The following is a 23,951-nucleotide window of genomic DNA, read 5'->3' as shown; positions in this document are numbered from 1 at the left end:
CATTTGGGCCTGCAGGCCAGGTGCTTGTAGGGATGCCCAGCCAAATGTGGAAGGCCATGTCTTGAGCTTTAACCCTGTATTCTAAGAGGGCCAGGGGCTAATGGTATGAGCAGGCTAGACAATTCTGCAGGTTCTTAGTAAGACATTTTTTCTGGTGTAGGGAAAGCCATTCATATAAGCAAGTATGGCTTCCCTATTGCATGGTAGCCCAGCTCAGAGACTGCTGCAGCAATTGCTGATGCTTATCATATCAAGAGATTTTAATAGATTGTAGTGTTACAATGTTCCATCAGTTATTTCATGGTTATATAAGCAATTCAATATTTAGCCAAAATATGGGTAGTATGGCATAATATCCACATATTAAGAAACACTGAAAACATGTCAGTGAGCAAACTCCAGGAATATTCTACTTACTACTAATTTTTAAATATAATAATATATTTTAAATTCAATAAAATAATATGGTGTTCCAATGCCGTATATCGTTCTGCCCTTGAACAGCTTGACAACACTCATATTAAGTCAAAAGTTATCGTGTAACATCCAGATATTATGGTTATGCACACTGCTTAACACAGCTGAGTTTCAGTATGGTTCCTTTCTTGTGAGATCAAGTGAAATTGTATTTATTACTTTTGAGAATTGCTGAAATAAAAAGAATCACTGTACAACGAAACCCCACTTTATCTGTTTGCAATGAGCACTTTGGCTGAATGTTACATGGGGCCAAACAAAGGAACTTCGTTGGTGAGTTTGTTTGCATATTTAAAACATGAGCATTGCTCATAAAACATGAGCAGCTTTGGTGGCAATACTGTGGCAAACTAAAACAATACCTTAGGTACTGAGCAGTGCCTTTATGGTTGAGAAGGGCTCTTGAGGGTTGACAGAAAGGCTGTTAGGTCATCCTGTGTTATTCTCAGACAATATGCTGGTGACAAAATGTAGAAATCAGCAGAGTCTGATCAAAGTTCTTAGATTATTTTTTTTTAATTATTTTACCTAAAAGTTAAAATAAGGTGCTTAGCCCTGGTGAAAAAGAAAGCATTTTTTATTTGCACCAAAGCCAGTTTTTGTCTTTCTTTAACCAACAGAAGGACAGAGACAAAGCAAAATTAGCACAATAAAAAAAGAAATCTTTATTTTTTGGCTCATTTGTAATATTGTTTGCGTTGTTTATGATAATAACAATTTCCTGCATGCATTTCACCAACACATTACAAGTCAAAAGCATTTGTAAAAGAAAGATTCTACATTTCATGTTAGCTTGTGTATGAAACACAAAATGTCCTGATGTCCTTGGTTATACAAATGTGCCATTTTTTTCTTGGGAAATATTTTATTTGTACAAGCCTAACGCAGCATGATTCAAAAAAGAATAAGAATAGACTATGTAAACAGACACTGCAAGTTAGCAAGGATTTAACGAACTATGAGACTATCTTGGAACTTCCGATGCAAACAGTGCTAGAAATTTGCACAATCCCCTAATGCTTTCCTTGTTATGTCCTGTAACTATTTGGAAACAAGCTGGGTTCCAGATTTACACAATTTACTTCACATTGAAATATATGTAGATATAATATTAAAACAAGATAGTCTACAAATACTCACTTTTTTTTCCCTCATAGTGTGATGATGCCGGTTTGGAATTACTGTGGTTAGAAAATAAGCCATGTGAATGAGAAAAGAAATATAAGAAACAGTGATCTAAACTTGAAGACACTTTTCTTATATACAAAACTGTTGCCAAATGGTATTTCTTTACATTATTTATATATGCTAACCACATTTTCAATAGGTTAAACAGTTTGTAATATGGCCTGTACAGTCTGATTCTACACCATATAGCAGCCACTTCAAATTTAAAATGCAAAATTAAAAAAGCTCATAAATAGTTGCAAACTATTGCTTAATGATTTGAAAGAATGAGGTCTGGTTGGACAATTTGATTCACTTCACCACTGACACATGGTTTCCTAGAGTGGAGACTGTGGACAGTGGAAGGACCAAGGTACAGCAGCAAAAGCATTGCAGTGCATCAGTGATACTCTCCTAACTATCTATAATGACACAGAATATAACATGTCCTGTTGAGCTCTTGTGAATTAACCATACTGTGGTACATATATGATGCAATTCAATGTGGCAAAGCCATTTAATTCTTTTCTCAGATATGCACATCAGTATGCAAGTAATATTTACATGGAAAAAGGTATTTTATGGATTCATTGGATGTTGGCCATAATGAGAGAAGACAGCAACCAAAGAACAGTCTAGGAAAAAATCTGAGCTGTTTAAAAAAAAAAAAAGAAAACAAAGAGAGCTCCCAGATATATTTTGGTGAAGCTATTTTTCTAGTGCAGAAACCACACAATATTTTTTGAGCTGTAAATATTTTAACAAAACCATGAACTTGTTCATGTTTAATGATTCACATAAAAATAAGTCATTGCAGATTCCTGTAAAATAGAGGAGGCTTTCCAGGCACATTAATCTGGATGCACATAATCTGGATGCAGCCATACAAGTAGTTAGAACACCTCAAATTTAAGAGCAACCCTGACATGAAAGTTCTTAAAATCTTTAGCTTTGTGCAATGTCATATTTTTATTTATGCATGAGTGACAAGTGCAGCATGCCTATGCAAATCACTTTTATCTGTACATTATAGAGAATCTGAGAGTAGAACTCCTGGTCCTCAAACCTCTTTCCCCAACATAAAACCTATTACAAAAATAGTCACATATAATAGTAAACAACCTGTGAATTAAAAAATGATAAATACACTAATATCGATTTTGTAAAAATATGACAAATGTAGCTGTTGCATTACAAACAGTGAAGAGAATTACTGTTCTACATATTGTGAAACATAAAGTATCCTTTTGCACTTATTTCATGCTCTGTCTTCTCTGTGGAGCCACTTTTCCCCTCATTCTTAGCAGTGTCAGCTGTAGTGAAAACAGTAACCTCTTGTCAAGTTTTTTACCCTGATTGACAGAGTCACAGTCTGATGATGGAGGTTCACTGTTTTGTTATAGGCACTGACCTTAAGTATATATATAATGTATTTATATGCACACACATGCGCGCGCGCACACACACACACATATATGTGTAAAAACTGTCAGTTTGGCATAAACCTCCTGCAGGAGTCCAGTTGTTGCTTCATTCTCAAAGACTGTAAACATGTTGTCCCACAAGAAAAATGCTTAGATCATTTTTTTTTATTTTCCCTGATGTCTTTACCTTTGTAGTTCTTTTCTGCTTTATCTTTCTCATATTTTTCTTTGTCTGGCTTTGTTACACTGTCATAAGAAGGTGGGGAAGTTGTAGAGGAACTCTCATCTGTTTTTTCTGGAGTGGAGTTCCCCTTTAGTTTATCAATAATTATCTCTTTTATAACTTGTCCATCTCCTTCTTTGTTTTTATTTCTGTTATACATACTAGACACCTGTTTAACTTTTTGCCTTAAAAGATAACATCTGTAAGCACGCTGAATGATGACAGCAGACACCTCCTCCTGCTTTCGTTTCAATGTGGTTGTAATTGGTTCGTAGGAGACTTTAGAAGGATTGGCTGCCATAAACCGATCTTCCATCTGTATTCTGAGGGCATCCATCTCCCCACTTTCCCCCAAAACACGCTTTGTGAAAGCAAACAGGATGTCGAGGCAGTGAATTCTGTCACCACTCACCATGGGCAGATCCATTGCAATGAGCTGGACTTTGTTTGGTTTTGCGATGAGAAGAGGTGGATCTAACGAAGCTGCAAAATCTGATAGTTTACTATATTCTATGAATTGTGTTGCATCGGGATCAAATTTCTCCCAAACCTCATAGAACATCTCAAAGTCGTCCTCGCTCAAGGGTTCAGCGCTTTCCTCAGTAGCAACACTGAAGTTCTCCAAAATCACAGCAATGTACATGTTCACCACTACCAGAAAGGAGATGATAATGTAGCTGACAAAGAAGAAAATCCCAACAGAAGGGTTGCCACAGTCACCTTTCACAGAGCTCCCCGGATGATCTTTATGGGGATCACAGTCGGGCTCCCCACTGTTCAGAATTGGGGCGAGCAAACCGTCCCAGCCAGCAGATGTGGTGATCTGAAACAGGCAGATCATGCTGTTGCCAAACGTTTCAAAGTTGAACATGTCATCGATCCCAACTTCCCTCTTAACATAGGCAAAGTTGGACATGCCAAATATCGCATAGATGAACATGACCAGGAAGAGCAGCAGACCAATGTTGAACAGAGCAGGAAGAGACATCATCAAAGCAAAAAGCAGAGTGCGGATTCCCTTGGCGCCTTTAATGAGGCGCAGGATTCGACCGATTCTGGCAAGTCGGATGACTCTGAATAGTGTGGGGGACACAAAGTACTTCTCAATCATCTCAGCTAAGAACATACCTAGAGAAAAAAAAAGTAAATAATTAATTCCAATTTTAAATTTATTCATTACCTATAGAAACATTTATGTATTTCTATCTCCAAAACAATCAGTATAGGGAGTATATGTTATAGGAAAACATTATATAAGTTATTACATTTTATTGAAAGCTGTTATTAAGGTGGAAGCATCCTTCTTGTGTTGAAATGCTATCTCAGAGAAGGGAAATAACTAAAAGAAAGTCTGCCAGGAAAGAGAAATTTATGTTTTAGATACAGTTAATTCTTGAAGCTGAGCCTATAACCGCTGTCTTTTATGAAGGATGATGTTGGCTTAATTTTTGCAAATCGGTGATTTTTTAACAGATCTACACTGTATCAGCAAATCTCTCTCAGATATGTCACTCTTTAAGAGTAAAGGTTTGTCGCATGCCTCATTTGCACCATGGAGAGTCATTAGCTTTTAACTGACAGAAATCTATTTACCAAGATCTCAGCAAAAGTAAAGAAAAATCTCACCTCTTTCACATAGTTTTCACTTTTCATACTGAAAGCAAACCTGTGGTTAGTTTGTATACATCACTGAACATTACTCTTTATATTTGTGCATGTTAATCTAATGTGCCAAACAGTTCCTTTATGTCTTTTGATGTGGAAAGTGACAGTAAATCTAATGGGAAAGAAAAAAATCTTATATGCAACATTTCATATATTGTATGCCATAAAGTATGAAGATCTGAATCAACATGTAAGTCAACGAGGAAACAAAATTTCATATTCGGTATCAAACATTCTTGAAACAAATGTTCTCTATTCCTTCCACTAGTTCTTTCTGGAAAGGGAATTGCTCTTACCTACTATGGAGAGAATCACAACGACAAAATCAAAAATGTTCCAGCCTATAGTGAAGTAGTAATGGCGAAGTGAAATCAATTTCAGCACAAATTCTCCAGTGAAAAGGATAATAAACACCAAGTTAATCCGGGATAAAATTGTTTCCATTTCTTTACTCTGGTCATCTGTTTCTACCATCATTGTGACCATGTTAAGGCAGATAAGTATCATGATGCTGATGTCAAATACTTGTTTGGTTACAAAATCAAAGATCATGCCTTGGAATTTGTTCTGCAAAAACAAAGATTGAATACAGTTTATACTATGAAAATATTTGGCTTTACAAATGCCAAATGGGAAAGCAACTCCCTTCAAGATTTAGGAGTGCAGAGCTAATAAACAATATAGGTGCTAATATATGCCCAACTCATGCTGGTTTTTGTCTCATCCTGTTAGAGTGAATCAAGAAGTTCAACACTGCTGGCTGAAGAAACAGGAAGGGAAACAATGCAATAATAAGAGTAATAAAAATGACAATTGATATTATTGGTGTAAAAAAAGCTGTTATAACTTGATAGCCAGCAAGAGTACCAGCCGAATAGAAACTAATTTTCTTATCTTTATTCTCAGATGGCTTTAGAATGCTAGCCCTCTTTCTTCCTTAAACTAATTGTGCTTGGTGAGATCATTAGACCACTGAAGTTACATGTCTCAAACACATCATGACTGCAATATCCTAGTTTTTCTTTAGTACTTAGCGCAATGTTTATGGCCATATGTCTCTCCTTAAGGCTATTTATAACTGCTTGGTGCATAAGGTGCAACAAGTAGTTTATTTTTTCCAAACACTGTAGGAGTTCAGTAAATAACAAGAGTAGTGTCTTATCTCAGAGACAAATTTATCCTAGTTTATGCTTTACTTCCTAGGGCATTCTTTTATTCCATAAGATTTTCTGCATCTGTCTTTTTCTTTCAGATTAGGTGACCACTGCCCTTTCTGTCTTCAGCAGCAAGGGCCAGTGCGTCCCCATTTCCTACAAATTCTCTGTGAGGAGAAAAAAACAAAAAATGACGTTTATCCCTGGTAACAAGAACCAATAGATGATCCAATCAACTGATTTTCTAGGACTTCGGCAGGAAATTTTGAAATTTATCACATTAGCGTCATTAAATCGTACAGTTCACACTTCAGAGTGTATGTTTTTAAATGAAACGTGAATTATCTAATCTGATGGATTCAAAAGGGGACAAATTCTACATTTACAAGAAAAAGAGTGAAAAAACTATTTTCTTGCCAGACATATAACTTTCTCTTTCTCTAATATCATAATTCGAAATGAGTATTTAATATTAGGAGTATACGAATCAAATTGCTCTTACCACTGGCCTCGGAATAGGTTTCTGTGGCTTTTTGGATCCAAGTTTTTTCATTGCATTGTAATATTTCTTCTGTTCTTCTGTCATAAATATATCCTGACCTCCAAAGTAAAGAAATAATATCAAAACTAATTATTATCACGTCCACACATAAAACATTTAACTATGATATGTTTCTCTGTAATATAACATTTATATTTTATATTTTAAAAAAGGGTTTTTTTCAGGTATTTATAGTGTGGATGGCCATATACATTCCTAACACACAGAGAAACCCCAGTACTAGTGCCTTGTCGGGTTGACAGTAGAGTTTTTCCAATGTCTTCACGCTCATATTTGCTGACACGGCTAAAATGGTTATTTCTCTACTAATACTGGTAAATAACTTGCTGATTAGGATATGTTTAGGGAATAGAAGAGTGACTACTGTCTTCCATGTCCTGTATTCTATATAGATTTTTAGGATTACAGCTAGACAGGTCTATAAGTGGCATAACTTTGAGACAAAAGGTGTGTCAAGGGAGGGTGTCTGTGTCTAATCTGTGGGTTTTAATGACTAAAAAAATCACCTTTGATATAAACTTAAGAAAAGTAAACCATATCATGCCATAGCAAATTATAATTAAACCACTACTGGAACCTTGACTAACTCAAATTAGCGCTTGTTTGCAGATGCAAAAGCTGCCAGTCAGATGCGCAACTGACTGACTGAATTTCAGTATAAGTAAATTGTGCTTATTGATGAGTCTGCACTGAGTCAGATGGAAGCACAATGTCAAAGTCACTGTCTGCTAAACTGGCTGTCACAGCCTGAAGTATCATCATAATTGATAGAAAGTAACCCCAGATGTGTTTATGACTCTTTTAGGAATCTAAAGAATATTTTCACATGGAAAAAATTCTGTAGTTCACAATTTTCTATTACCATATATTCAGTTTAGTACTGCTGTTTTTTATTTGGTGATTGGATAAATGCAAATCATATGAGACTGCTTTTTCACAGCATAAAAAAATTTAGAATGACCCTGAGGTTCTAGTTCTTTTTGGCACTTGAAGGCTAAGAATTGTGATGCTTCCAAGCATCTTAAGTGTGATTAATTGTATTTTTAGATTTTTAAAGTTCTTTAAAACAGAACTGTATGCATTATCAATAGTATTATTTTAAACATACTTGTGTGTCAAATCCATACAGAAAAAACACCCTTCCCATTATACCTTTATTATTGATAAGAAATTATAGCTTGTATTTGTGTCTAATGACTTCATCTCATTTCTCACAAAAGCGTGTTAAAAAAACAGAGCTCTTTTGTACACATTTCAACTTGTATCTATAAGCTTATTCATGTAAGGGCTGTTGGATGTATTCTTAACCCACTCTTTAATCAGTTTGCAGATCCATTATCCACTGTGTGAACACAATGCCATACTGCATCTTCATTAAATGTCAACAGTTTATAAGATTAATTCATTTATCTTAGTTCTTTAAAGTTAATGAAAAAAAGAAATTATTCCATGGCAGATAATATTACTTCTAATCAAACCAGTAACACACATTCCCTTTTTTCGTCTTCATTTTAGTTATTTACACAATCTGCAAACTATTATGAACTGACTCTTAATTTGTGCCTCTACATTTGTCAAAATGCTAAAATACAAAGGTCAAAATCACATCCACAGATTTTAAAACAGATCATTATTAAAAAAGAGACATTTTTATTCAAGGTCTTGGAATTACTTTTGATTTTCATTACCCTTAAATAAATAACTTATTAATTATAGCTAATAATTTATAGCACCATGGAAACATTTTAAATACTTATCTTCTTTTTTTGTTGGTTGAAGTTGTCTATAATGACACCAATGAAAAGATTCAAGGTAAAAAATGATCCAAATATGATAAAGATGACAAAATAGAGATACATATACAAGTTGTCCTCATACTTGGGTTGATCTTCTACCTACAAAATATTATAAATTTTATTACCCATGAGAATACTAGATGTAAAAAACAATGTATATCATTTATAACTAAGTATATGCTATCCCAGCTAGAAAAGCTATAAACTGCACTAATTTATTAAAGAGATCCAACATGTCCACTCCTATCAATATTTGGAGAACTGGAAGCTGACAGAATTATTGCTCATATGGAATTTTCAAGTAAATGTGCCCACAGATATGTTTGTGTATGTAACTATATAAAAAGTTCCTCATATAGAAGGAAGAAGTAATGTGGGACTTAGAGCAGCCATTAGTACTTAAAATTTTAACAGCAGAAATCTAAATATTTTATACTATATTCAGTATATTTTCATGCAACAAAATCAGTAAATTTTCCTATCGCCTAAATCTCCCTGTAACTCTTTTGGTCTTGCATGAGCATTCTTACATCCAGCTTAGAACAGATGCTTTCAATACATTTCTAGTGAATATATGTTTTGTGAAATCCATTAAATTGAGGCAAATGTCAAGGAGGATTTTGCATTGTCTTGATTCTTCTGGTTTCCACATCTCAACATTTGCACCTCTACAGCAGGAATGAGTAGGAATGTAGAAATTCTGAAGATAATGAAACATGATATTTTAATCTGGGAGACAATATCACTAACATGAGTATTTGTACAGGTTAGACACAGTTTTAGTTTTGTACAGAAGATAAAATTCTAATCTCCAGAAAGCTTAACATGTGATCTTCAACCTCAAAATCCAATTGCTCCTAAATATCTAGACAACACAACTGCTCAACCTAAGGAAACAATTAAATACACAGTCATAAATTATGACACAAGATTAATATATTCCAGATTTAATAACTGCATTATATAATCTCAAATGAATTAATTCCCATGATTACCAAAGGAACGAGTTAAAAAAACTCTTCTTTGTTCTTTTACATTAACATTAGCATTTCAAAAAAAAAGTCTGCCTAAGTTAATTCAGCTTATTTGGCCTAAACAGAAGGAAGTGGGATTAATTCTTTCCAGTAAAAATTTTAAGAATCGAAAAAATATGTATTGGTCCTGATTATAATTTTTCATTCTATTTTGTGTGTTGCTGTTTAAATTCTATATATCAGAATATAAGCAACAGATGATCTTTAAAGTCTTACACTTACATCTCGTGAATCAACAGCAGCATACATAATATCCATCCATCCTTTGAAAGTAGCCTAGAAATAAAACACAGTTGTTTATCTTCCCTGTAAAAATTCAAATTAACTAGGTTATTTATTTATTTATCTAGACCGTAACTGTTAATAAAATCAATTCTAAATTTATAAACCACAACTAACAACACAGGCATAATAAAACATTTTTCATATGTTTTTTGAGAATGTATTTTTTAGGTATTTCAAAAATGTTAAAAACCAGGCTCCGAAGGTCTCAGCAAGGCCACAGTGTGTTTGGAGCTACAGATGATTATTTGGCAGGTGAAGAATGATAGACTTAGACAGACATTAATGCTAGAGATGTTTAGGTAGAATCCACTAGAATCACCCATGGCTGCAGCCATTTTGTTAAGTTTACAGCATGAATTGATGAAATCAGCAATACAACTTATAGACAGATACCAACATGCATCTGTGTCTAAACTGACATGGTATTTTTAGAAATGTTTTAATCCCACATAGCTAAAAGGAATAGACTGTTAAAAGTAAAAATATACATTGGTTCTTGAGAGATTTGTTTTACAGAAGTCCAAAAAGTGAACTGTGAAAGAGCTGCGATTAACATCTATAAGAATTTGGCTGAGTTCCTATAGAGACTTTGTCTAGATAAAGAGTAAAAAAGATCTGCCATCTTTGCTCTAAGAAGGTGATTTTCATGGATGCGGAATGTCCACTTTCTAAGGAACACCAAAGGGTTGGTGTGACATGCTGGCTGGAAGTGTGAGTGCACAATTATTAGCCAGGGTTTCTATCTTTTTCACAATAAAGAAAAAAGAACTAAAACACATGTGAAATGAACAGACAAAGAGCATCAGTCCTGAGGAGATTCAGGAGAAGAACCATCCCAAGGAATATATTTCCATCTGTGCTTGCCAGAAGTAGCTCTGGTACTTTGGTACAGTTGCCAGTTTTCACGGCAGAAAACTTGCACTCTGGAAGTGTTCATATCATCCTGAATCTTGTAGTGCAACAGCAGTTTACTGGGAAGGTATGCTTGGAGCCAGGCTCCACAGAACTTTCTGGCTCAGTTGACAATTGTCAGCCATTCAGTGCACTTTGCATAGCAATATTAGGAGAGGAGGAGAGTTCAATAAGATCAATAAATGCAGAATAAGAGTGGAGGGAGACTGTTAATGGAGACAATCAGATGAAGAGGTGAAGATGCTCAAGGATCTCTTAGTCTCTGCAAGAAAAGTAAAGGTCAGAAGAGAATATTCAAAAAGGAAAATTTTGGAAAATCAGGACGAAGAAAAAAAAAAGAATGAAAGGTTCACAGTATTGAAGTAGTCATTGAAGACCAAGACTGTCTGGATATGTCATATGGATGAAATTCAGACAGAGCTTCAAGAGATTAGCAGTTTTCCTTGCTTCTTCAGAGGCAAGTATTGGTAATAAGACAGTTCAGTTTAATCTCCAGTACAAGAGTAGCAATGAGATCTGAAGTCAGAGAATCAGAGTCATCATTCAGTACTACTACTCAGGACATGAGAGCCACATTGCCTTTAGAGGCAAAACATTTTAAGCCAGGTAGTTAATTTTGGAATTAAGGTCAACTAGAAATACCGACCTACTCTGAGATAAAAGGGATAAGCATACAATTCTTAGATAACTTTGAATATCAGATCTGTAACAATCTCACGACATTTCTGACATATTTTCATTCAGTGAAGCTGTGTGTCAAGTTATAGACAAGTGATTCTACACTGTTCAATCATCTAAATGTAATTTTATGCTTTTTTGCTTGTGTTTTGGGTCAATCCCAGCTATCAGAAGCTCCATTCTAAGCCAAGGAGCCTGTAAAGAGCTAAGGTCTTCATTTCTCTGACGTAAATAAAATATGCTCAGTATTTAGAACAAAGGCACTTCTGTACTACAGGGCACAGGATAAGGAATTGAAGGGGAAACACAATTTACATATTCTGTATAAGTAGCAGTAATTAATGGAATGAATATACCATGCAATACAATAACATCTAATACTTCATAAGGATAATACTATAAGTACCATAATGCTTATTTAGTATATTATAATGACTCTTTAATAAGCATTAAGGAATATGATAGTTCTATACTGTGCACCACTAAAAAGATTCTTGTACCTTTTCCACAAACTATTTTCACATTATCATTATCTTTATCATAAGACTGTATTCCCTAGCCTTGGAATGGAAAACTACTCTACTACCATTAATACAAAAATTACAAGAAACAGTGCAATAGAGCTGTGTGAGCTGCACATCACTGCTACAAAGAAATTATTCCACTACTTAACAGTCACTTTTCCAGATTCTTTAAAAGGAGCAAAAAGAAAATATATAAGTTTACTTACTACTTGAAGCAGAGCAAGATATCCAGCTCCTACATTATCGAAGTTTACTTTCACGTTTTTCCATCGGGCACTTTGATTGTTTTTTATGAGTTCCTGACACTGAGTATAATTGTTGACATCACTGATATCAAACATCTCGCCAGTCGTGGTGTTGACACAGTGATAGAATTTTCCAGCAAACAGATTTACTCCCATGATACTGAAGATTAGCCAGAATATGAGACATACCAGCAATACATTCATGATAGAAGGGATTGCTCCTACAAGGGCATTTACAACCACCTAGTGTACAAATTAGACAAAATAGCCACTTAGTTCATGAAGAGAAAAAAAAAATTTAAAACACTTTAAAAATGTTAAAAAAGTATTAATATGGGATGAGCAGTTGAAATACTACATTAAAATTTATGGAGGAAACATTAATTAAGGTTTAATAAAATGCTAATGAGATTGCAAAAAGCAAGAAATAAAATAACATGGAGCTAAAGACAATGCAAAAGTCTGAAAAAAAATCAAAAAGCGAAAGAAAACCTGTTAGTAGCAAGATGGATTCTTAGAATTTGTGTGCTCTAGAGAAAAAGAGAGAAATAAATGTTAAATTCCAACAATATAAATCAAAATCTATAAATAAAAATAAATAGAAAATAAACCAGAAAAAGCTTAAAAAATGATGGTGCAGAAGACTGAATAAAAATGTCTGCATGTAAAACTATCATTACTAATGATTTTATTCTTAGAAACTTTATGTATATATTGCCAGCACTGTATTTTAGTATCCATATACAATATAACACACTACTTACTAAGAAAGTGAAGAGCTATGACCAGACTATAAACATGTATCGCAGCATTGGAGTACTTTTGGGTGAAAAATTAAAAGGAGATTTCTCAATAACTTTTCCTTGTTTTTCCAGGAAATAGCATAGTTCTGCATTTTCAGCAGACAGCTTACAATAGAGGTTTTTTAGGTGTTTTTTTTTGTTTAGTTTGTTTGTTTTGTTTTTGTTTCTTTTGCTCAGATTGACAGAATGTGAAAATAATATTTTTCTCAACAGGACGGTTTTAGCTGTCTAGGAGGAGATGTAAGAGTACAGCAGATGCATTCAAATTAAGTAAAAAGACATTAGCTGAGAAAACGATTTCCCATCTCTCCCCTACTGTACTTCCAACCCTATGCTTATTTCAGGTGTCTGTTCGGAATATCTTTCCCTAATACCACAGCATTTATTGTGGGACTTTTTTTTCCCCAGGCAGATAGATAGGAAGCCACAGTGGGGCTTTAGTTTCTGGTGTGTCACTCTTGTCAGCTTCTTAATTTTGTTTTGTTTTCTGTCTAATCCTGTTCCATCCTGAGCCACTGACAAACTAACTGAAGTTAGCTACAGAAATTGATAAAAAAAGTTCCCAGCTAAACTGCAAAAAAACCTCCAACCCTTTGTTCTAAAATCTGTCATGTCCTTTTACTTTTCTAGGTCCACAAATCAGTGAAAATTTCAACAGTCAGTGGGCTGGGATAAGACAACTGCAGCAGTGAGCACGCAAATGTAATGAGCACGAGGTCTGATCTCCAAATGTGAGCTGTACACAGGTCTTGTTTACAAGGACATGGTGGAAGGCCTTTTTCCACATTTTTGCATGTTTTCGCATTCTGGAGTTCTCTGAAGAAGGCATGAGAGGAACCATTAACACATTAATTTTTATATGCATACATTTGTTCAGACTCATTCATTTTATCTCACCCTCATTCCTTCAAATCGTGACAAGGCTCTTAAAGGTCTTAAAGCTCTTAAAGTCCGTAGTGATTTAATGGCACCAAGTTCAGAATAGCCCAGAGCATTGGCTATTAAACTAACCAATGAGACCTATAAAATACAGAAACAATATTATTTTAAAAATGTTTCTACACTGTTTATTTAAAAAAAAAACAACAGATCAACAATGAGAAATTGAACAATGCCGCAATTTTCATACTTGCTGGAAAGGCAATAGGCCTCATAAAGGCATGGTTGAAAAAGGAACATATGCTATTACATGTCTATTATGGTTCAATAATGTTTAACAGTCATATGGAAGCACAGTGTTGGTGAAGGATATGATTTTCAGGAATATATAAAGACAAAATAGCCATACTTTCTGTAACTTTGTTAAGGTTTAACCCTCCAAACAAGTTAAAATTCTGAATATATTAGAATATTGGATTAACTACTATCAATCTTTTGAATATCCAGAATCACTAATAATATGCTAAATATTTTAGTGGTTAATTTAAAATATTTGTTATAAATATTACTTCTAAGTCAAACACTGAGTTCATAGCAACAATAACCAGGATATTTCTGAAATATGTATTGAAAGAGTTGGTATTTTCTCACTTGCCTGACAAATCTATTTGGTTTTTAATATAGGAAAATATTTTGTATAAGAAAACATTATGGGATAGATATTAACAGACACTAGCCTTATAAATCTCATAGTAAGAGCTTTATTATCTACAACAGTAGTAAGATCCTGATGATTGTTATTGGGATTTTATTATAAGACAATCCACTTAAGTGAGGCACAATTAATTTGCTTCTCAAATGGAACTGAGGTTTAGACAGTGTTAATGTGAAAGAAATTAATTTACTTTGAGCAGTTTTGGAGACAGGAGTGGTGAAACATCATATCTTACTCATACTTTATTCAGTTCTACCACCAAAAGCATGGAAGACACATAAATGAACATAGACATATTTCGGTCCTTGAGAAAATTCCTCAAATGTTCATTTCTGTGCAGAGCTCTTCAAAGGTTGTACAGAAATAGGCATTCACTGATAAGAGTGGTAAGATTTTGTCCATTATTTGAAACGTGGGTATCCTATGTCACTTATATCCATAAGGAACAATTAGATGACTTATAAGAGTTACAAGATCATGTCTCAAAATGACAATCCAAGAGCAAATACAAATCAATTATTCATTACTATGTTGCTATATATATTAATCTAACAGAAAATAGTATTTTAGTGAATTCATATCACTGTATATTTCAACTGGATTACATGCCAGGATGTAATTCTTTTTATTAAAGGAAAGGATTATTTTATTGCTGTAATGGATAAATGGAACTTGCTGTGATTTATAAGCATATTAGAAAGAATATCTTACTCATTTTCTGTAGTCTGTAACTGAAGTCTGTTCTCTTACAAGAGATAACATTAGTGTTTCTGCCATTACATTAACTTTGTCATTAACTGTTGTTAATAACTGTCATTTTTACACCTTATTTGTCTTGTGATTCTGCAGTGAAAGAGTTCTTTTTCATCCTTAGCCACCTTTAATATATTCCAGAGATAATAAGACATGGAATTTTCTGTATTTTTAATAGAATATTCATTTATTCATTCACATCAACAAGATGCCCATACATGACAATAAACTTTAGTGGAAAGACAGCACATTTTACGAATGAAAATTAAACTATGAAACAAATATTAAAAAAATCCCTCTGGGAGAGTAAGACATCTCTTTTAAAACTGAACTCACATTAATGGCTACTTCATTTTTTACCTTTCTCCCCAAACTAGCACTATGTCTTAGCTGTGTTTCACAAACCAGACTCCTTCCAAGCTAGTTAGATAGTGGCAGCTCCTCTAAGCTCAGTGGCACTGTGTGCACTGGCAGTTCTCAGGTTCTGATTGTAAGGTCTTGTTTGTGCTTTCTATTTCAAACTACTGGCAGCTTTCTTATCATGGTGCTAATGCTATTACACCATAAACCTGAAGTTGTTTCTCAGAGAAATACTTCATCTGTTGAAAACAACGTTTCCCTCTGAAGGACAGTTCATACCAGAAGCAAAGATCTGCTTGGAATTCTATTGGATATACAGCTGTTCTGTACTGCTCTGGTGTTCTTAGTCTTCTTAGCTTGTTCTTCTCTCATCACTTGTTTTGTTGCTAGTAGGTGAGAAAATAAATGTCTCTAGACACTGATAATTAGATTAATTTCTTTATTTTGAGATAAGAATGCATGCAGATGCAGTAATTTTAAGAAATGAAAAAGAACTCAAAATAGTGGAAAGATTTTCTACATTTGTCTCCTAAAATGGTGGGGTTGTATGTCCTTATTTTTGTTTGTCTTCTAATGTAGAAACTTGGCAGTCACAATTTGCCCTGCTCAAAATCTTCAGTCAGGGTCATCATCTGAGCCAGATCATTGTTCACACAGCTTCACCTTGACTTTATTTCTATTTAGGCCTAAAAGTTTGATCCATAGGAATTCTGTGATACTTGGGGAGGGGGCTAATTATGATCCTATGCTAAGGTGTATGGATTTCTGTATGTACTTCATGAATAACTCTTAATTTAACCTGTTTTACTGGCAAGTAATCAAAATTTATTTTGTTTACATGCACAATTGCAAGTTATGATTCTGTTCCCTAACTCACTGAACAACAGTCTTGGGGTTTATGCCTATGTCATCTGAATATCCCTTTGGATTAATTAATTTATTTCATTATTTTCTGGATTTCCCAAGCCAGATAGCATACATGTTAGGACGCAGGTAATGAAACATGAGACTGGCTAGGAAGACAAAGTGACATTTCTTTATATATCTGGTTTCCCAGAACATCAATATTCTTATTTCCTATTAGTTTTATTATGAAGTTGTCCCAGCATGAGTTGCCTCTTACTCTATGCACATAGCATATAGTACAGTAGTATAATGCGACCTTCATATTTTCCAGAATGTTGCTACTGAGTTAATTATTCTGGAAAGCTAATAAAAGGGTTGAAAGCACAGTTTAATTAAATTACTTTAATTGTTTCACAAAAAGCATGAAACATTTTTAGCTATATGAAAGAAATATTAAACAGGCCATCAATATGACCATCTTTTAACGTACTATAACACAAGCTCAGTTGGAGGATTCTGCATTTAATCGTTCAAAATCTGTACCCACTGGAATTCTATCAGGTGTTAGCAATTTCAAGGTGGTCAAATATTTCATTCCACTTACAGACCCGTTATTGTCCCACAGTATTTGGCAAATACATGATTTGTTTTAAATGTTACTTATTTCCATTTAATGCATGTATGATTTATTAGCACAGTAATTTAAAAATAAAGTGTCTATACCAAATTATAGGACCAACTCATAAAGTTAAAAAATATACAGCATAAAATGTTATCAATTAAAGATTATCTAAGATTACACATCATAGCAGAAAACTACACAAACAAATGTAATAACTGAAAAACTGATTGGGTATTCCCTGTCATCTTTCCTGATGTCCTAATTAGTTCCTAGCTTGGTACGTGGCAAAGACAACTTAGAATCATTACAGCTGTACCTTAAAACCTAGACAAAATAAACTCATGAGAGATGACTATGGAAAGAGGAATAAAAGCAAAAACCAAAGTACAGGATGACATGTTCCATACAATCTAGTTGTGTTGGGTTAAGACATTGTTGTCTCAAACCTTTACTGGATATCTCTGCCAGAATTAGCCTCCCTCCAAAAAAGTATGTGCCTTATTCACAGCTGTCTGCATATAAAATTCAGTCTATTTGCTGAGACCACCGATAAATGTGTTTGATCTAATTTACCAGATTGTAATTTTAGGTACATAAGCCACTCTACTGAAATATCTGCTCCTGGCTACAGACATTGTTGCATCAGGCAGAAGAGTGGAGCAGAGAGATGGCATGATAAAAGTCTTAAACTGAGGTAGGCAGATGTACCAAGAGTCACAGCTGTAAACTGACAGAGCTGAAAATTACCATTTCTTAGTGTAATTTTTAAAATCTAATTTGGTCACAGACAGTGAGAGCAACTATGGTTACTTCTCACACTGAGAGACTCAGGTATCTGAGATATTAAAGGTCAAAGCCCTAAAGGACTATCAGTGTTTACTCCTGAATAATTTTAGAGAATGGAATTAAACAATTTGATTAACTTTAGTCACTTCTAATAAGGAAGGAGACACTGGTGTTCTCACTGGCAGAATGCCACTGAATCACACCTGTTCAAACTGTCTGTTAAAGCAGCATAGATTCTCTGCTTTTCTATAGGAAGATAACATGAGCTCACATATTTCTTTCAAGTGCTGTCTGATGGTGCTAAAGAAATTGCTGAATTAGCCTTAAGCACAGTAAGGCATTTTTTTACCACTTTATGGAACATTAAATATAATTCTTTAAAAGTAGAAAGTTCCAATCTCATTTAGTCATGCTTTTGTTTATAAAATTATAAGTTACGGGTAAAAAAGTTAGCAATATATGCTGCTTTAATTACAATGATATACTTTATAAGTCTAAGGCTAAACTAAGAAACCATAGAGTATGGCTCAGAATAATCTGTTTAGGTGTAAGTTAGAAAAAGAATAATTAAAACATGAGTTATAGTTTATCTAAAAAAAAAATCCATTCCTAACATAATCCTGTAAAGGAGCATCTTGCTACTTCATTAACATTCTCTTAAGCAAACCATTAATTCATGAGTAGAGCAGATTTTCAGGACAGATCTAGAGATTAACTGTACAACAAAACTAAATTGAGCTAGCTTAGAAAAAAGAGATGGTCTTTCATTTTGAGTTATGGGCCAATCTAGGTAGTTTTTTTCTTTTTTAGTGGGAGTTACAAATCTGATACATTTCTGCATACATAAGGGAAAAATATTGATGGGACCAGGATTTATGCAAACTTCTCAAGAAATATAGCAGCATGGACAGAAATTACTATCAATTGCCCTGAGATGCCATCTCTCAGTTCCACAATGAGGACATGTATAGCCAATGAACTGGGTCAGATAATGTGTGAAGGCGAGAAACCAAAATATTCTGGGAGCAAAACCAACTTTGATCCCTTCTGACAACATAAGCAAGGCCTTTGCACAGAAGTCTATCACAGCTGGGAAGGCAGCCAAAAAACCTTGTATTCTCTTCTATCATAAACCCTGCCAAGTTACAGCTGATTTAACTATTGCAGATTGTCAGCCTATTAAAACTAATTAATTTTTAGACCAAATAGCCACAGCCTTTCTGTTTTTACTAGAAATGATAACAGGATAGTTTTGAGGGAGAAAGTTCTGAGAACTCAGATGAAATCTGGACCAAATGTATTTTGTTTCACTTGAAAAGTTGCAGTGTTTGTAGAAGAAACTTGAACAATGAACTGTCTTATTTGCTAAGGAATAAAGTAGTATGATCAAAGTCTATTAAAGATAGCATGTTTAAAAACCCATTTTTTTCCCTATAAAATCTCTTGGTACATCGTGGGTATGAAATTATTAACCATCAAGAACGTCCAGACATCTTTTTTGTTTTAGCATATAAATGTACTTCAAATAACACCTCTAGGTCACTATGGGCTATTATTAATGCAGTATAACTATACAATGTGAATTATTTTTGCATGTTTATAAGATTACTTAGTGGTAATGAATTTTACAACATCAAAAACTTTACTATAGTGAATTTTACGATATTAATGACTGTATACTTACATCAACAATCAGGAAGTCCAGCCAGCACCAGGCATTAGTAAAATATATTTGAAAACCATATGCTACCCATTTTAAAAGCATTTCCAAAATGAAAATATATGTAAAAACTTTGTCAGCATATTCCAGCATGGTCTTGATAGTTTTGCGTTGTTCAATATATATATCTTCAAAAGCCTATAAAAATATATCCAGGTATTACTACTATTTCACAGAATATGGATGTTAAAATTAAGGAATAAATAATATAAAGTAAGTAGGTTACAGCTAATATTTCCCATTGTTCTTCTTCATCCTCTTATTTTATATCTTTCCCATCTTTAACCATATTACAAGTTGGAGCAACATTATGTATTCTTCCCTGTCTGGAGTTGAATATATATATGTATATTTTATTTTACTAATGTATGAAGAAATAAACTCACAGCATGATTTTTTATCCTCTGTGGTATTAAGAAACTTTCATATAAACACACAAAAAACCCCAAACCTTTCTTATACAACATCGGTTCTAGATATGTCTATTGCATTCTAGAAAGCAGCCAGAGGGATTCCATTTCTATCCTCCATCAAAGGAGGAGGAGGATTTCTATCCTCCATCAAAGTCAAATTAAAAAGCAATGTAGTTGCTAGAATGTACACGTATGCACATTTATATTGTAGCAACTGTTCAACTTGAGTAAAGCTGGAAAGGCAGGTAATGTAAATCTCTTTGGAAAGTGGTTGTTAGGTTTAATTTGCTGCTGCACTCTTCCGTAGCTCCTGCCTCCAAAAAAGGAACAGAGTGAGTAATTATTCCATTTCTTGGCATAGTCTTTCATAAGGAAAATTCAAGGAGTGGCTGAGTCTAGAAGGAATTAAGGATTTAAAACCATACATTTAGCTATATATTCACAGTTGACAGTCCTTTGTACTCAAATCTCTTGACAAACAGGCTGAAAATTGGCAGGCAATTTAAACTCTGAGTGGCTACGCTGTCTTAAAGAAAATTGCATAAGTTTTATTTTTACACTGGTAAGACAAAAGTATCACTAAAAAGGTGCATGTGAAATTTATCAAACTTTTTCAAGTTTGGGTCAAGTTTCATTCCATCCTGAAATGATAAAATGCAGGGAGTTTTATACAACTCCAAGGAAAACAACTCTTTCTGAAACAAATTTCGTTTTTGCTTTTGCTCCTAAAGAGATATCTAATTATATCAGCATCTGCAATTTTGTTCTACTTACTAGTGCTCCACTGCTGAGGAGAATCATGAATACAATGAAAGTCTCAAACCAGTTGTGTTCAACTATGCTGTAGCAGGTCTTTCTAAGATTCCACCAAGTTTTTCCTTTGCCATCCTCTATACTTACTTGACAACATGGAAATTTTTGCACACAACCTGCATTAGATTAAGAGACATTAGGATCCAAAAGCCAGTTACTTCAAAGTCAATATTTACTGTCATATCAATATTGTTAGAAGCTTTAACTAATTTTATAATTTTTTTAATTAATCACTGGAATGCTGAATAGGATATCACATCACATAGGATGCTGAATATCTGAATTTAGATAACTAATCTTGAGATAAACCAGACAATAGGAGACATAATTACGAGTAAAGTCAATTCAAAAAACATTTATTTTTTTTGACTGTTGACATGTAACTGTTCCAACTGTTGGTGGAGTGACACAAAAATTTATTTGTTCCAAATTTAAAAGGCCCTTTCAAATAACTGAAAAGCATTTTAATAGCAGAAAAGGTAATGACATTTCTTCATTACAAAATGTATGCAGTGGCCAGATAGATAAAGTTACTTAAAGCCTATGGAAACCTTGTTTTTGCATCTGATTTCCAACATTCTAGGCAAAAAGTATTTTCTTTTGATTTTTGAGGTCATGAAGGCCCACTAGACGTGAAACCCTCAAGAACTTAAATGTGCTAGTAATAATGTCATTTTAGCAATACATCTCTGAAGTCAACAGTTATTCTACAACCTTCTGTAAAACAGGCTTCTGGTTCAAGAGCTTCTTCACTTTCAATTTCTGCTTGCTCGCCCTCTCCAGGAGGAGCAATATCAACTGTGCTGCCTTCTGATGAGCTTGATGCATTTAGTTTCTGCAAGTAAAGTTCCACAGAACAATTTTTCTCATTAGATACATATTCTATAAGAAATGAGACTGAATCAAATAATGCCAGTTTGACTTCTGAAGAATGGTAAACTTACAAATATGCATCACCAAAAGTAAAACCATAGTAATGACATGTACATTGTATAGTTCTGTTTTCCAGTTTATCTTCTCATAGGGAACATTTAAATATAATTTAGCTACTAACCTGATCCACGTATATGACTTCTGAAGAATTCTCAATAGAATTAAAATGGGAGAGTCTACCTGTACCCAACTCTTAAATTACTTCATTTTCTTTACTGTTATACTGGATTACATTGAAAATGTGTCTTAGTTTTCTGAGTGAAATGAACTAACAGAAATCTCCACTAACACACACCTTATCTGAATTTAAAAGCTGTAAATATAATAGCATTTAATGGCAATTTTCTGCACAATTTAATTTTTGCATAAAGCACAAATTAACAGATCCAAAATATTTTCAAGTCTCGTGTGCTTATTGAAAGACTTCCTGATGTCCCTTTTATCCCAAATCTTTCTGTCATTCTACTACTTTTTTGTATAGTGAAATACTATAGCCCTTACTACAGTAAAAGCACTTCTAGATCTGAAAACTGCAAGAATTGGACAGTGATATAAAACAACTCAAATGAAGAAACTTTTTATCAAGTACATTAAAATTCTGATCAGGTCAAACTGTTTGTCAGTCATGCAAGACTGCCCATAATTTTGTCCTTTTAAGAAAGTGTATTTTGAAAGGACAAACCTGCTAATAATGCACAGAACAAATGCAATAATCAAACAGAGTTTATAACTTGTTTTCAGTTGTCAATACTGTTGTGTCTTTAATTGTTTTCATCCAAAATATATTCTTTTTTAGTGTGAAATAAGGCTTGTAATCAGAAAGCAACATTAAAAAATCATGGCAGTGAAATTCTTCTGATTTATCCCATGTAGCTATAGCACATAGGAATTTCAAGGGGGAATGTAGAATGCACCTCTAGCTTAAATACTTTAAATTGTAGAGGTACTGATGTAACAAAAGGGCATTTGGTCACTGACTAGATCTGTGGGTTTAGTTTAGCAAATCTGGTCATGTCCTTTGACCTTTGGATGAAGGCCATGTAAAGAAAGATGAAGACCTTTCTACACAATTTTGTTGAGAGAATGCTTAATACCAACTACATTTCACATGTAGTTTTCAAGATAGTGACATTTTTAGAATGTCAAAAGATTTGAATGATTTTGCAACAAATAATAACAATAACTTGTTTTTTGAAAAAAGAGGCATTTCCATGTAGTCTCTTCTTCTTCAGAGACACTGCTGCAAATTAAAACTAGTTATTCAACTCTTTGGTTAAAACCCAGTCTCTTCAGGAAAATATATTGGCAGATAAGGGCTTTCTCTGTCAGAAATTAAGTAAAGGGCACATATATCTTAATATAGCTTTGTAATCAATTCTTTCCTCATATTCAACTCTTACATGAGATTAATGAAGTTTAAAATAAAGGTAATGTTGGGTAATCAATAATTTCAGGGCTAATTTTCAAGAAGCTGACTTTTGCACACACGTGCAAATGCAGTCAATATAGGGTCACTCAGACTTCAGGTTGTTACTGCATTGTGACCAAAAATAAAGGACTTGTCACATAATAGAAAAGATTTATGACAAGCACACAGGTATGAGTTTAAAAACCATTCTTTCCCTTTTTAGATATCATGATCTGTCATACATGGAAAATCATGCTGACAAATGTGAAAAGATTTGGATAAATACATTGAGAACTAGATGCTTCCAAAGTATAGGTTTTTTGCTTAGTAAACATGTTAAAATACCTTGTTTCATATTGGCTCTAAATGGAATCATTTATTACTGGTCATGTAAATCTGTAAGTCTGGAATAAAATATTGCATATCTCATATTGTGAGAATATTTTTAATTTCATGATCTATATTGCATTTACAAACCAAAATGCCCAGTAACGTACCCTATATTAAGCATTATTAGCACACCACCTTATTATCCACACATAAGGCTCTTTCTCCTTTAAAAAGGATATAATACTTGTGAATTAACTCTCTTTTTATATATCATAGAAATACCAAGAAATAAGAAGTCTGAAACTTGTCATTGAACTTATAGGCAGTTTCTTCATTAAATAAAACCCAAATCTTGTGAACATAATTATCTGTCACATTCAAGTTAGGGAAATTAAAGCTAATTCATGGCCCGATCCATCATCAT

General features: G+C 33.8%; 1 protein-coding gene across 5 annotated transcripts in view; it reads right to left on the bottom strand.

Moving 5' to 3' along the window:
* Window positions 1-1,036: 1,036 nt before the first annotated feature.
* The window catches only part of LOC113965373 (sodium channel protein type 3 subunit alpha), a 73,604-nt gene continuing 50,689 nt past the window's right edge, over window positions 1,037-23,951 (bottom strand). For all 5 annotated transcript variants that reach the window (XM_027678703.1, XM_027678699.1, XM_027678701.1 and 2 more), the window contains 10 exons: window positions 21,571-21,691; window positions 20,818-20,972; window positions 19,595-19,768; window positions 13,847-13,969; window positions 12,108-12,389; window positions 9,725-9,778; window positions 8,430-8,567; window positions 6,613-6,717; window positions 5,253-5,523; window positions 1,037-4,419 (listed from right to left, as the gene is read on the bottom strand). In XM_027678703.1, coding sequence (XP_027534504.1) covers window positions 3,224-4,419; window positions 5,253-5,523; window positions 6,613-6,717; window positions 8,430-8,567; window positions 9,725-9,778; window positions 12,108-12,389; window positions 13,847-13,969; window positions 19,595-19,768; window positions 20,818-20,972; window positions 21,571-21,691 — 2,619 coding nt within the window. In that variant the 3' untranslated portion in view covers window positions 1,037-3,223. The remainder of the gene's footprint in view (window positions 4,420-5,252; window positions 5,524-6,612; window positions 6,718-8,429; window positions 8,568-9,724; window positions 9,779-12,107; window positions 12,390-13,846; window positions 13,970-19,594; window positions 19,769-20,817; window positions 20,973-21,570; window positions 21,692-23,951) is intronic.

This window comes from Neopelma chrysocephalum, unplaced genomic scaffold, assembly GCF_003984885.1.
Source record: "Neopelma chrysocephalum unplaced genomic scaffold, ASM398488v2 Primary Assembly neopelma1_44, whole genome shotgun sequence".
Lineage (NCBI taxonomy): Eukaryota > Metazoa > Chordata > Aves > Passeriformes > Pipridae > Neopelma > Neopelma chrysocephalum.
The sequence above is the reverse complement of the archived record's forward strand: the minus strand, read 5'-3'. Positions and strand labels throughout refer to the sequence as shown.